Source organism: Glycine soja, chromosome 9 (genome assembly GCF_004193775.1).
Source record: "Glycine soja cultivar W05 chromosome 9, ASM419377v2, whole genome shotgun sequence".
Lineage (NCBI taxonomy): Eukaryota > Viridiplantae > Streptophyta > Magnoliopsida > Fabales > Fabaceae > Glycine > Glycine soja.
Window position 1 is genome coordinate 36,951,836 of NC_041010.1, and position 14,569 is coordinate 36,966,404.

General features: G+C 29.2%; 1 protein-coding gene across 1 annotated transcript; it reads right to left on the minus strand.

Annotated features, from left to right (window-relative positions):
- Window positions 1-3,756: 3,756 nt before the first annotated feature.
- Window positions 3,757-10,056, minus strand: LOC114368711 (alpha-galactosidase-like). The gene is made up of 15 exons (XM_028325945.1): window positions 9,549-10,056; window positions 7,111-7,169; window positions 6,939-6,995; window positions 6,805-6,839; window positions 6,629-6,732; window positions 6,466-6,541; window positions 6,312-6,370; window positions 6,166-6,231; window positions 5,904-5,987; window positions 5,393-5,457; window positions 5,124-5,206; window positions 4,936-5,026; window positions 4,805-4,854; window positions 4,273-4,413; window positions 3,757-4,168 (listed from the first exon to the last, which is right to left on the minus strand). The coding sequence occupies exons 1-15, from the start codon at window positions 9,770-9,772 to the stop codon at window positions 4,082-4,084; spliced, it is 1,281 nt and encodes a 426-aa protein (XP_028181746.1). The 5' UTR covers window positions 9,773-10,056; the 3' UTR covers window positions 3,757-4,081.
- Between the last annotated feature and the right edge of the window lie 4,513 nt (window positions 10,057-14,569).

Consider the following 14,569-nt stretch of genomic DNA (forward strand, 5'->3'; position numbering starts at 1 on the left):
TAAAAATTCAAAATCTTTAAGTTCATGAGTTGCTAATGACATGACTTCACTTTTAATTTAGGATCTTCACAATTTTTTGATAATTCAGTCAAAGCATCTCTTACCTTTGGAGCTTGAAACTTAATAGCTTTGACACTTTCTATTCTACTTTCCCAACGAGTTTGAGATAATGATTTAACAGAAAATTTAGATACATTATCTTGCAAAATTTTCCACCGTTTGGTAGATGAAGCAAACAAAGAATAAATACATTGTAGAACTCCAAAAAAAGAAATAGCTCTAGGAGACGAACTAGCCATATCACATAAAACTAAGTTCAAGTTATGACACTCACACGATGTATAAAATGCTCTAGGATTTATGTCTAATAATCTTCTTTGCACTCCTTGATTTTTACCCTTCATGTTGGAACCATTATCATAACCTTGTCCCCTTATATCATCAATATTAAGGCCATATTTTTTTTTTAAAACATTAACAAGCTCATTAAAAAGACCTTTTCCTGATGTGTCATCAACTTTTAAAAATTCTAAGAAATACTCCTTGATTTTAATTGGAGATTTAGAAGTATCAACGCATCTCAAGATAAGAGTCATTTGTTCTTGATGACTTACATCAGGAGTACAATCAAGAATAACAAAAAAATATTTTGCATCTTTAACTTTCTCTATGATTGACTTTTTAACTTGGAAGACTATCATTTCTATAAGCTCGTTTTGTATGGTATTACTCAAGAAATGATTACGAGTTTCATTACTTTTTATGCGCCTAACATGTTCTTGCATAATTGGATCAAATTCCGCAAGCATCTCAATCAAACTCAAAAAATTACCATTACCTTTTTCATATATCTTTTCATTTGTTCCACGAAAAGCAAGATTATTTTTAGAAAGATATTTGACTATAGCTATAATCCTAAGTAGAACCTTTTCCCAATGTTCCTTTTCTTTGTTAATTTGTTCTTGTATATGCTTATCAATTGTTTGTTTTGTTGTCAATCTCTTTTCTAGTTCAATCCACTTGGTCATATTAATTATATGTTCACGATTTGTTCCATGACTCTTAAGTTTGGAACCAAGATTCTTCCAATCTTTAGTCCCTTCATTTGCTAGTTGACTAACATTTGTTGAACCAAATAACTTACAGCAAAAACAATACATTTTGTCTAAATCTTTAGAATAAACTAGTCATCTTCTATCATGTTTTTCTCCATTTGACAGTGTTCGTTGATAACATGATGAATAGAAATATCTATTATTTTCATCTTTTGGATATTGAAAATTGTCATGTCTGATAGGACCCTTTTCTATCATTAAATCTCTAAATTTTCCATCAATATTTTTCTATAGTCCTGGGTCATAAATATTTGTAGGTACTTCACTAGAAGTGTTATTATGCTCAACATTCCCTTCTACTCCTATTTCTAAAATATTGTCTTCTAGTTCTTGATTGAAATTATGACTATTTGTGTTGTCAGTATTATTTATAGGTGGTTGTTCTATCACGTTTTCACCATTGTCAGTATCATCTCTAGGTGGTTGTTCTACACCGTTGCCAGTATTATCTATAGGTGGTTGTTCTATAACATTTTTCTCGTTGTTAGTATGATCTATCAGTGGTTGTTCTATCACATTTTCACCTATTGAACTTGCTTTTGCGTCATTTTTATGAATAACAAATTTATCAAGGACACCACATTGAGATTCAATTAGCTTTTTAACGTTTCGTTTTTTCTTCAATTTTTCATAACCAGATTCATACTTTCTATTTGACATTTTCTTTTTGTAAATAATCAAAATAAAAAAATTAACTAAATATTAAAGAAATCTAAATACACTAAACTCTAAAATAAATATAGAAAATGATGATCGATGAACAGAACGATAGAACCTGGAATTGGAAACAGACAGAGATTTTGTTGTTTAGATGTTGTGTCAGGCGCAAGGGTGCTATGTGATACGTGTTGTATTGCTGTGTACCCAGAGTCATGCCCGTGAAATGAATCGTTCCACCAATCCACTAGGATGGAGATGAAAGGCTCCGTACGCGGGACATCGGGATGTATGCGGTTTATAGCCGTTCAGAATCCAAACGATGTCAAATCCAGAGAGGTTGAGCTGCGGAGACAAAGTTTGATCAATAGACAATAGGTTTCATTTAAGGGAAGGAGAAGAATAGATTTTTTTATGAATAGAAGATGAGAAGATGAAAAAACGTGAATAATGGAGTCTGGAGAGTGAGATACGTTAGTTAGGGAATTAAGATGGATTAAAGGAAAGTTAATAGGGATTTACTTTTTTGAGATAAATAAAATACTTTAAATAACATTAATTGTGATATTGGTTAGTTTTTAAAAAGATGATATTGATTGACTAATTTTTAGGGAAGAGAGAGATTCTAAATTATTTTATTTTGATCAGTTAAAATTTGTTAATAGTTAGTAATAAAAAAATTTTAGGGGCCTAAATTTTTTTTTTTTTTGGCCTTAGGTTGATATCTAATTTGTCTTACATCTTGAACGACCCTGGAAAGGAAGCTTCCATGCATGAAGCCAATACCAAATGCCGATGTTTCAATTCTTTGTTTTTGTTGATTACTCAAACTCAACTTACTTCAATGCAAGTCATGGTGACTACTATATAAATATTTGTTTGTGCCTATGATTTGTGGAGTTATAACTATTTATTAATAATAGAGTCTAATTTCAGTTTTCTAATTACACTGTCAATTAGAGATTGTAATCAGTATAACTATTAATACAATTATTGTAAAAATAAATAAATTTATCATAATAATTATGATTAAATAATAATATAAAATATCAACAAATTGTTGGTATAATTGAAAAAACGTGATTGTGAGAAGATACACTACTACATGTTATTAGTTAAGTTACTCGATGTAGATTAGCCATCGCCTCATTAATGTTTCATACCAATAACAATACAATAATATGTATATTAATGGTTGGATGAGAAAAAATTTGGCCAAAATGCAATTTTTGTCCCCTATTTTCTAAAATTTGTGATTTAAGTCCTCCTATAATTTAATTGAGATATTTCATCTTCACTTTTAAAAAGTCACAATTTTAGTTTTCCATTTTTTAATTGAGACATTTTGTCTCCACTTTTAAAAAATTTGTAATTTTGATCCTTGTGATCAATTTTAAATGTTAATCTATATACTTTATAAACCTTGACTGACACATGTCTATTTATTATTCATATGACACATTTTTTTAATTATTTAATTGCTAACAAACTTAACTTATTAAAAAAATAAATAAAAAAAGTACATAGTCAAGTTTAAAATTGAGAAAGAAAACTAAAATTGTAGATTTTTTAATAAGTGAGGGACAAAATGTTTAAATAAAAAAATAAGACAAAATTTGTGGATTTTTTAAAAATTGAGAACAAAATGTCTCAATTAAAAAATAGGAAAACTAAAATCTTTAATTTAAAAAAATAGGGAAACGAAAATTAGATTTTAGTCAAAATTATTAAGACTTAGTCTCTTTGTTGGACAGATTTAATAATATATAAACGAGAGATTATAAAACCAATTTGTTGGAGATAGTTCAATTTTAGCACCGATCTGGTTGAATTTGATTGTAGTATATTGCTGAACCTCAAGTCTTCAATTACTTTTCAAAGGATCCTTTCAAATTTAGTTTACCATAAGGACATAGAAAAAATTATCCATATTTTCTTCAAGCACAATGCCAAATATGCACACTACAACATTAGAATCACTAGATAGATAAAAATGTCAACCATATATCTATATATAGAAAATATTCTATGTACTTCCTTTCAGTCCATGCTTGATACCAGATTAACAGGAATTAGGGATATGAAATGCATATTATATTGAAATCAAGTAGATCTCAATGACAATGTATAATTTAAAATGGAAACCTTCGGAGCTAAACAACGTATACATATCTTTCTATATTTCCTATTGATAAATAAATATCCTATTGATTTCTTTTTCCTTCTATGGAACATCCAACTATTGCCAATGCATTTGTTTCTCCTGACTTCTGTTTTTACCTCCTTTTCTGCCTCAAGAAATTAACAGCTTAGTTAGGAGTGACGACATACATCTTACAAGCATGTGAATCTAATTCAGCAGATATTTCTCCCGAAACAGATGATTGTGTTGAATGCTGCAAAATTCAAAACAAATTGTCAAAACGATAACACATAAGCATTTTTAGATGCTTTGCATTGTAAAGAAAAGGAACCAAATAAGTCAAACTAAGTATCTCACCGCCCATAAATCTCTTGCTTCAACTGAAGTTCCAGGTTTCAGGCCTATGTCAGACCAGGATGCAGTAACTTTTGCTTTGGATGAACTTCTATTCCATAAGATCACTGCTACCTTGTTATTACTGAGAGGACCTGCCCAAACCTGCAACACTAGCTTACTTTTAAGAAGTTCTATTGAGTAATATGACATACAAGAAAAATTAAAATTAGTAACAGAACAATTTATATTGAATTTTTTAAAATTTACCTCAGAAATTGTTGTGACCACAGTATTAGTGAAGAAAAACAATTTTTGTCACTAAATTTGGTCACTAAATCACTGAAGACACAAGTGATTTTCACTTCAAGTACATATTTGTTAGTATCTACTTTATTTTTATATGATAAGGCAATAACACTTGAAAACTAGGCTGGTGCCAGCATCAAAGTTTTGTAGTTATGTGAAAACATGGAATATCATTATAAAGGAAGATGCTGACAACTTTATCCCCAGTTTTACTAGAAAAGAAACACTGAAAGGGAAAGGTTGTTACCTCTAAATCATTAGTACTTTTCACCTTCTTTCCTTGAACTCCAAGCTTGTCTGCAATATCATAGGGTTATTAATTTTAAAAGCATTCTCTGTTTAAGAAAAGATAAGAAGGTTAATTTAGTCTGTCCATGCCTTGATTAACTGCAATAACTTCTTTGTTGCTTAGCAATTCTTTTGTGGTGGCATCCAGTGCTCTAATGTCACAACCAATCAACAAAGGAGCCTATATACACAGAAGAAATGTACTTAATGTGCAAAATACATTATTATATGGAAATGCCTAAGCAGCACGTGCTAAGTTTTTGTTGCAACTTAATTACCTTAGCTAATGACCATATGCTGAAATGAGCACGATATTCTTCTGTTGTCATGCCTCCATTTCCAACTTCTAGCATGTCAGGATCTATACACCAAAAAATGAAAATGTGAACTTTAGTTTCTTTAATATGATGTAGTAAATAGGAATTATACATGGACCTATTTCTTATTTATTTACTTATTTTAGTTGAAGAGCTAATTTTTATTTAAGTACTAAGCAATCTGAGATTGATAACTATGTCCAAAACTAGTGAGTGGTGAGAATGATTACCATTCCATCCTCCAGGTCCAGCATAAGAAGCCCATTTGTCATTTAGATCTGCACGAGATATCATACTGTGGAGAAAATATTATAAGTTTCCGATGTTGAAAATGAATATATGAAACATAATGATGCAAGAAAATGATTTCCTTAAAAGCGATACTCTTCATAACTTAATAAATAATGTGTGCACAGATAATGTAAAGGGTTTTACACTGTTATATAATCATAAACTGTCATGTATAATAAGTTTGTTAATTTTTACAATAATTACCTTAAATGTCTTATCAACAAAATTCTTTTGATTAGTTGACAGAGTCAATTTTTTTACACAGAGAATGTGTAGAAAATAAACTCAACTTACTCATCATGTTGGTTCAAATAAGCTCCAGTGACTTTGTCAAGTGTTCAATAAAGCATGAATGTGATGCAAACAAGATAATGAAATTCCTCAAATTAGATTCATCTTATATTGACATTGAAGATATATAAATTTATATATCATACCACGCATGCTTACCTATCCCACTTATCTTCAATGTCTCCTGTTGTTCTCCAACTATTTCCCACACTTTTGGCCCAAGTTGCTGGATCTTCTGATCCCCTGTGTTTGAGAAAGCAATTAATAGTTAAAAAAAAAGTAAATTTTCTGGCTTAGAGGAATAGTAGAGGAGATGAAATTCTAATTAGTTATACTTTCTTCTAGCTATATAAATTCCTCAATGAAATAGTGAAGTTTATCAGCATAATGTATGTGAAACATGATCACCAATCTGGCTCACCATTCACACAAAGAGAAGAAAATTGGCCTTCCAGTGTTTGCCAAAGCTTCACTCATTGGAGGGTACCTGTGTCACAAAATGTATCAATTCCTAGATTTTAGAAGCATGTAATTAATTGTTTGTGTGCACTTGAAGGTCACAAATACCTTTCTTTGGGGCTTATATTGTTATTCTCACAGTTATCATACTTCAAGTAGTCAATCCCCTAAAGTAACATTGAAAGTAGATGTTAATAAAATTAGTTACATAGGATATATGTTGATATAAATGAAAAATGACTTTGAAATGAATGCATGTTACCCAGGAAGCAAATGTTTTTGCATCTTGTTCTTCATGTCCAAGTGATCCAGGCATAGTTTTACTGCACGTTTGATTTCTGCAGATAAATTGTCACAGATAAAAAAAATGGTTGAATAATCATAAATATACAAAAATCAAAGTTTAAGTTTAACATATGACATACCCTGCATCAGAATATATCCCCAACTTCAAACCATTTTTATGAACATAATCAGCTAGTGCCTTCATTCCGGAAGGAAATGTTGAGGCTTTGGGAACCAAATTGCCCTGCCACAATTTTACATTAGCCAAATTAAATATCACAGAAAGAAGATATTATATTTTGATATGCAATTTTACCTTTGAGTCTCGGTTAAGCTCTCCCCAACAATCATCTAAAAATTTATAGAAAAATAATAAATTAGTATTTCAATGCATAAATAAGCATAATTTTATACTATTAATGACTACAATAACAATACAAAATGTCCTACCTATGTTAATATATTGGTAACCTAGAGCAGCAAGGCCAGTTGACACCATAGCATCGGCTGCATTATGAAGAGATATAACACAACAAATATTGGCAAGAATATGTCTAGCAATCTAAATAGTTTTTTTTTTTTTTTTGTATATTCCAAATTCATGTAGTAATAGTTAAGTTACCTGTTTCTCGAATTAAGTCTTCTTTAATATTGCAGGCAAAATGGTTCCAGCTATTCCATCTGAATTTTATAATCAGTAATTGGTCATTGTGCATTTACTTTCATCACTAATGAAATCATAGGTTTTTTTTTTAAACATCACTTTATGTATGTTATTTTTATGGTTACAAAAATAGCCTTCCAAGTCAAAACATTAAGTGTAAAATAAATAAAGAAGTCAAAACATTAATTCAACACTCAATAGTATGGGCTTCCAAAATCAAACTTTTATGGGTGTAGACCTGAGCTTCCATCACAAGTTAAAAATCAAACATATTTCTATATATCAATTTCAAAACTTTTTACATTAAACACTAATTATTTGAAACCTAAATAATTTGATGAGTCGAATGTATGCACACTCGGCACAACGGTTCAAGGGCTCATACAATAATGAAAGTTCCTTGTTCAATTCTCATTTCTTGTTGGCTTTAGGCAAATACAAGGTTTGCTTTTGGTTATGTTAAGCAAAGTTAACTGAAAGTTAGTTGAAATCTGAAAAATTAGTTGGAAGTTAAAAAATTAACTGAAAGTTGAAAGTTAAAAATTAGTTTATTAAATTATAAGTGTTTAATAAAATTAACTGAAAAGTATAAAATGACAAAAAATAAGAATACCATGATTTATTTTAATAAATGTAACAAGGAAATCAATAAATATATCAAGAATGAAAGAAAATATAAAAAATTAAAAGTTAGAAATTAATGTTTTAAAAAACGTGATATAAGTAGTGTTTCAAAAAATTCTAGAAACTACCAAGAAGTTATTAAAAAATTTTGTTTATCAAATAATCAAATAAACTTTTCAACTAGTGAAAAAAATTAAAAATTAATTAAAATATCTTGTCCAACATAACATTTATCTAATATAATGAAAATTCATAAATAAATAATTTATCCCACTATTGCTTCTTTTGGATAAGATGGCTGTATACAACAAGACAACAAATCTTTCTACTAGAGATGAAATGAAGAATAAATCATATAATAGTGGCAAAATAAATGAAAAATAGATAGCAAAATTACGTGACTATTCAAATTATCACATTACTTGTACATTACGGCTATAAACTTTATATTTTTGCTGATTTATCAAATAAGCATTATATAGTTGTCACTGAAATTCGGCCTAAAAGTTGAAGATAAGATCGTTTAATTAGAAAAGTCCTTCAATAATAACAAGAAAATCATTAACTTTTTATTGGCCTACCCTAACCATAAGAAGTGGTTGGAGGGTCAATTGAGAACTCAATTATGAGTTGAAAGCTCAATCAAGGACCATTAATACATGGATCATGGATGTTGCCACTACAATAAGTAGAAAATATAAGTAACATTATGAAATAATTAATCCTTGGAGGAACTTGCACGTGAATGCTTGTGAGATCTATTTCCACACCATCATATATACAACTCCTAAATTATTTATTTATTTATATCTATTGATGATTTTAAGATATGGATTCTTGAATATTGGTGAATGCAATAAATAAAGATGGAACAAGAACCAAACCCAGGGTTTGTTTTTATTTCCTATAAGTGGCTTAGGTAAAACTATCAAATGCTACTATAACAACTCCTCTTGAACCTTAATATTTTGTGCAATTGATGCAATAAAGTCACCAAATGTCCTTTTCATCTTGCCAATTGCCAACAAGTCGGTGAAAGCTCAACAAGTAACGAAAAATTCCACAAACCCCAAACAAGAATCATAATTGCAGCTTAATCAATTACAAGACAAATAATGCCACCACAATGGACATACCGTGGGAGCACTCACATCATCTTGTGCCATTCATGATTAAGTAAATTGGATGTAGTGGGGAGGACTTGACGGTGCCATCATAAATCATTGATTGATATGTATGAAGAATCAGATCAAGATAAGACATATAATATTATTGTTTATTGTTTTATATAATTTGTTTTTATTGAAAAGAATTAGTCCCATTTCAAATAGCTCTCTTAAATTCCTTCCCAATTTCCCTATTATCCCCTAAATGGTAAACTTGAATTGAAGATAAGTATTCTCTTCAATTAATATATTGATGCATACAGTGAGAAGACTTAGATATAATTTCATAAGTATTTTTAATATTAATATTTAATCAGAATTTTAGTTTCATCTTAATAATTCGCACAATAAAAAATTTTATTCTAATCGAAGAACGACACCAAAAATACCTTAAAGTTGCATCTAAACTTTGACCACACAATAATTAACCAAGATTAATTATTTGAGACCATGCACGTGCATCAATATTAGACTATCACACTCTCATGCCAAATAGTATTTCAATTATTTGAGCATGTTAATTATATATATGCAAAAGCTAGGGGGACAAAGAAAAAAGAAAATAGGCAAGTTTGGTGGGAAAAGTGAAGAGAAAAAGAGGCTTACCCCATGGGGGGTGTATGGCCAAGTCCATTATCAAGCAGGTTTCTCCTATGTACTTCTTTAGGCATGATCGTGAACCCTCCTCTTGTTCTATTGAACAATAAACGAGCAGATGAAGAACTTGCATTATTGCTCAACATCACAAGGAGGCACAAGGCAAGCCTTGCCATCATGGATAAATTGCAGCTCCAATTTGATGAATATTGAATGACCATGTTGTATACCATATACTATATGAACATATAAATGTGTGTGTGTATATCTTTATTGGAATTTGGAGGGTATTGACGCTGCAAAAAAGATATTGAACTTTTGGGTAGGGCAGGGTAACCAAGGTGAAGAAGAATAACAACAAGGTAGAAAGGGAGGAAATTAAAGAAGGAAATGAAACTTGGCGGTGGCTTAGAGCTTACTGTTATTGAAACAGTAAGACAAAAAAGCCAATAAGAGGTAGCAGCTATAGCTAGCTTTGTGAACTAGCAAGAGTATCGTGCAATTTATTGTGCAATATTGGAAGAGTAACTTGCAATTTATAGAGCAATGAGAGTGGAAGTGAGGTTTGGTGCAATGGACCAGCTTGTCTTTTTTTAAATTCATAATGGACCAGCTTGTCTAATTCTTTTTTGGTTTCTTACATCATTTTCTTTTAGAAAAAAATATGTTCTAGATAATTATTGTTTAACATTAAATATATATATTTCTCACAATAAAAATTTAAATTTTGGTTTGTCGTTAGGAAGAACTAACTCCTTGTATTAGATCTAACTTCTTTTAATGGATCAACCTGTCTCGTATAGGTATATAATAATATCTACTAGTCAACCTCGAATACGTTTAAGTTCTCACATATTTCTGTCCGATCAATATTTCGCAAAACATTTATAAACTGTGTTTAGATTAAAATTGAGAAAATTCTTTTACAAATTAATTCTAATGCTTAAAATGAAGAATAAGAAAAATAGTTGTTTTTGATAATTAAAATATATTCAAACCTTTCAGCTGAAATTCAAACATTATTTAATCATTCAATTGCTTATTGTATAACAACTGAGGGGAAAAGAGAATATAATGCACTTAATCCCGCCGGAGAAGCAGGAGAGAACATCTGAATTCATCCTTACTTTATGATTTGGATTCACTCTTGTGCATAATAATCTCGTGTGCGGGAGAGAAAATACATAAATAGTGTATTTACAATTATATAATTGTGATGATAAAAATTATGTGTTTTTTGTAGCGATAAAGCTTATTGCAGGTTTACTGCTATAAATTAATTAGTTATTACTAATATTATTTATGTTTAAAAATTCATACAACTAGAAGTCATATTTCTAACACTCTTTTAAGACCAAATAAATTTTAATGAACTAATCTATAAGTATCTGTAAGAGAAGAAAATAAAATAAATTTAAAGTTAAATTGTATCAGACTTTTTATACAAGTTAAAATTAATTCATGTTGATAAACTTGGCTAAACCCAGTTAATGTATCTACAAACACCTATAAGCTTTACACTACTCGATATTCTTATCCAGAGATATTGATTAGTTGAATTATTTGTGAATTACCTAAGTTTATCTATTAAATGTTTGATCTAGTGTGTTTATTTTAATAAATATTAAACAGGCTTGAACTGACTTTAAACCCAATTATAAATTTTAATAACCTAATTTAAGTTTTGAAAAATTTCTTTATGCATCGTAATCACTAATCAGGCATTCACGTACCCTGTCTCTCTCACACGTGCTTGTGTAATAAAAAAATCATATAAAAAAATTAGTACAGTTATGATTGAATACTAAAAAATCATCCTAAATACATTGATATAAGTACATTTTACAAGAAAATATTTTTTATTTATAATTTGTATTTTTTATTCTTAATTCGTATTTTTTAAAGAAAATATGTTTTTCACCACAAAGAACGTGATTGGTGTACATTTTACAATCACTAGGACAATATTATACAGTTTTTTTTATATAGATTTAATACATTAGTAGATTTGAATTTTTTAAGAAAAAATAATTAGGTTCTTGATTAAATTACAAAAAAAATATAATTGAATCTTTAATCTTCTATAATTTTTATAATTCAGAAAACTGTCACAAAGTATCATTATTTTAATAGTTTCAAGCATCATAAACTAGCTTGTCCGCTTGAATCCATCCCTGCTTTGCTGTATCCTATTCTCAATATAGATGAAAACAAGAAATCAGATCAAATCATTGAAAAACAATTTCGTACCAACATTGTTGGAATTGAAAAATCACAAAATCAGTTTATCATGAAAATTTAAAATATACAGTTCTTCCTACGCAGTGTATAATATAAAAATAATGTTACTATCGGTATATCACTTTTGGACTTTTTCCTGTCTTGTATGATAGAAACAAGAAAGAAATGTTAATTTTATACAGCAAGAATCAAGAAAAGTATTAGCTGTTTTGCAATCATGTACTTATGAATTGATGCCCTTGACCTCAAGCTTTAATTTCAAAGTATTTTTTTTTTAATTTCTCATTTCAGTTACTCTCTATTCATATTTAATTTATTCTTTATGTGATAATTAGATTGATGGTATTAAAAAAATGAAGATGACAATTTTAAATCATCATAAAATGTAATGACATTAGCATGTCCTTAATGCCCTCATTTTATTTCAGATGTCAAGATCAAATTAAATTAATTTTAAAAATTAAAAGACTTAATTGAACATAAAAAATAAATTATAAGACAAAAACCTAATAACTTATTTTTTGTAATATTTCATTTTTTTCATATTACTAAACTCTCCTAAAAAAATGTAGGTTAAAGTAACGTTTTAAATTTTCTAATCCTTAATTTAATTATGGGTTCAAGATTGTTAGATACAATTTTAATGGTATGGCAATTGTCGCAGTTAAAAAAAAAATGGTATGACAATTGCATTTGTAAGGCTTGTTATTTACGCATCCTTCCATAGACACTCTCCCTTTTACTTTGTCTTCTTCAAGCGTTTTGTTTGTTCTGTTTATTTTTTACTAGTCACAACAAACGCATGAGCCAATTCTTCATTATCTCTATCTGAAACAACAATGCTAACACAATTTAAATAATTTTGTGCCATCTGTCCTTATTTTTAGCAAATTTAGGAGGCTCTCTCAAAGCAGTAAACTTCTCAGAGGAACCCAAAGTTGTGTGACTCTTTAACCTATAACCTTCTGTTTTCCCTATGAAATCCAAGATATCAAGGTGTACATCTTCTATTTAACATATCAAGCATGTCTCTCACCTTTCTCTATAATCAATGCCTCTTTAATTTAATCATGCTCCCTCCAATGCTATTATTGTAAAGTATATTTACAAAACAAATAAATAAATTTGGTAAAACAATTCACTAAAATAATGCTTAATTTCGTGAACATAACAAACTAATATTTAAGAGTATATGAGATAGTGTGTTTCTAATATTTTTCTTATAATATGTTTTTGGACAATAAGCATTTGTGGAGAATGATTTCGGTCAAATCTCATGTTACATTTTTCTAATTTATTAATCAATATTTGTTTAAAAACATGACATTAATATTCCATGTTCCTAACCTTTTGTGCCTCCATCATGTTTTATACTAAATAGCATTATTCGAGTTGAAAAGTTTACCTCAACTACTAGTCTTAAGATGAAATCTTACATATATAGATATATTGTGTCTTTCTTACTAATATGTATAGCACTTTCAAAAGAAAAAAAAAATCAAAGTAAAAAAATACTTAATCATATAAGAATCGTATTGATAATGATGGCACCATAACAAAATGTCATGTGATAACTGATAGGAATGAGATATGTACGGGTGTCCAACTAAATTTTATATAAAATTAATTATAGAATTTTGTGAATGAAATGCTTGTAGATTTTTTTTGTTTTTTTTTTTTTTTTGAGTTGGAAAATGGGAAGCCATTACTTGGGGCCTTGCTATAGATATATCCTAATTAACGTGAGTCAGCTAATTGCTATCAATTGAGAGCGTACGCGTTATACTGAGTTGCTTGTCGTTTGGTAAATGCCAGCATCATGTTTCTGTGCTCTTGTTATTATTCATTTAGTTTGTATAAGTTTATCATTCATCATCACCATGAAAACGCTCATGGTTGCAAAAGTCATGGTTCTGTTAATGTTATGCCTTTTCCCACATTTTTATCAAACTTTGTAGGCGACATGTTCAAAGTTTTTAGCAATACATGACACATAAAATTGTGCTATTTTATAATAACTCTAACAATTTATAAACCACTAACACCTTTTTGTGTTTATCTCTTTTTATCATAAGATTTATTACATCTCTAATTTTTTTGTCTCTTTCTTAGTTATGAAATTTAATTATTGTATATATAATAGTATACTATACAAATAGCATTTCTCATTGTTATATTGTTCTGTCCATGAATATTGCATGTGTGCCCCCGTTATTTGGCCATGACGTACGTGCATTCTTTTGCCTTTATTATGTTGACGTGATATGTTTTTGCTACAACTAGAACATTTTATATGTAATGGGATTGGATTGAAATTGGACATTGGATAGGGATATATACATTCTCTGGATTTATTTTTAAAACTGCAGAGTGATCTCAATGTTTGAAAATATATAGTTTTATTATATGATAAAAAAATAATACTCCTACTATAGACAATTTATAAATCTGGAACACTGAACTAGAAATTTAGTGTCAGCCTTTTATACCAATGTCTTGCGAATATATCTTCGTTTCAAACCTGAGGCATGGACCAGAAGCATAAGCATTTAAAGATGATCTAAGATGTGGAGGGCACATGCAAGATTGGCCAGATTAATTGTGTTGTGAGACTTTTGAACAAAGGCCAGAATTCGAGGAGTGGACCAACAAAGGATAAATGCTTAGTAATTGTGTGATCTAATCTAGAATTTAACACTGGCTGACTAGTAGAGAATATTGGATCTCAAACTTTAAATAGCACTTCCTCCTTTACATTATAATTATAATTGATGTGTAATTTTTTTTTA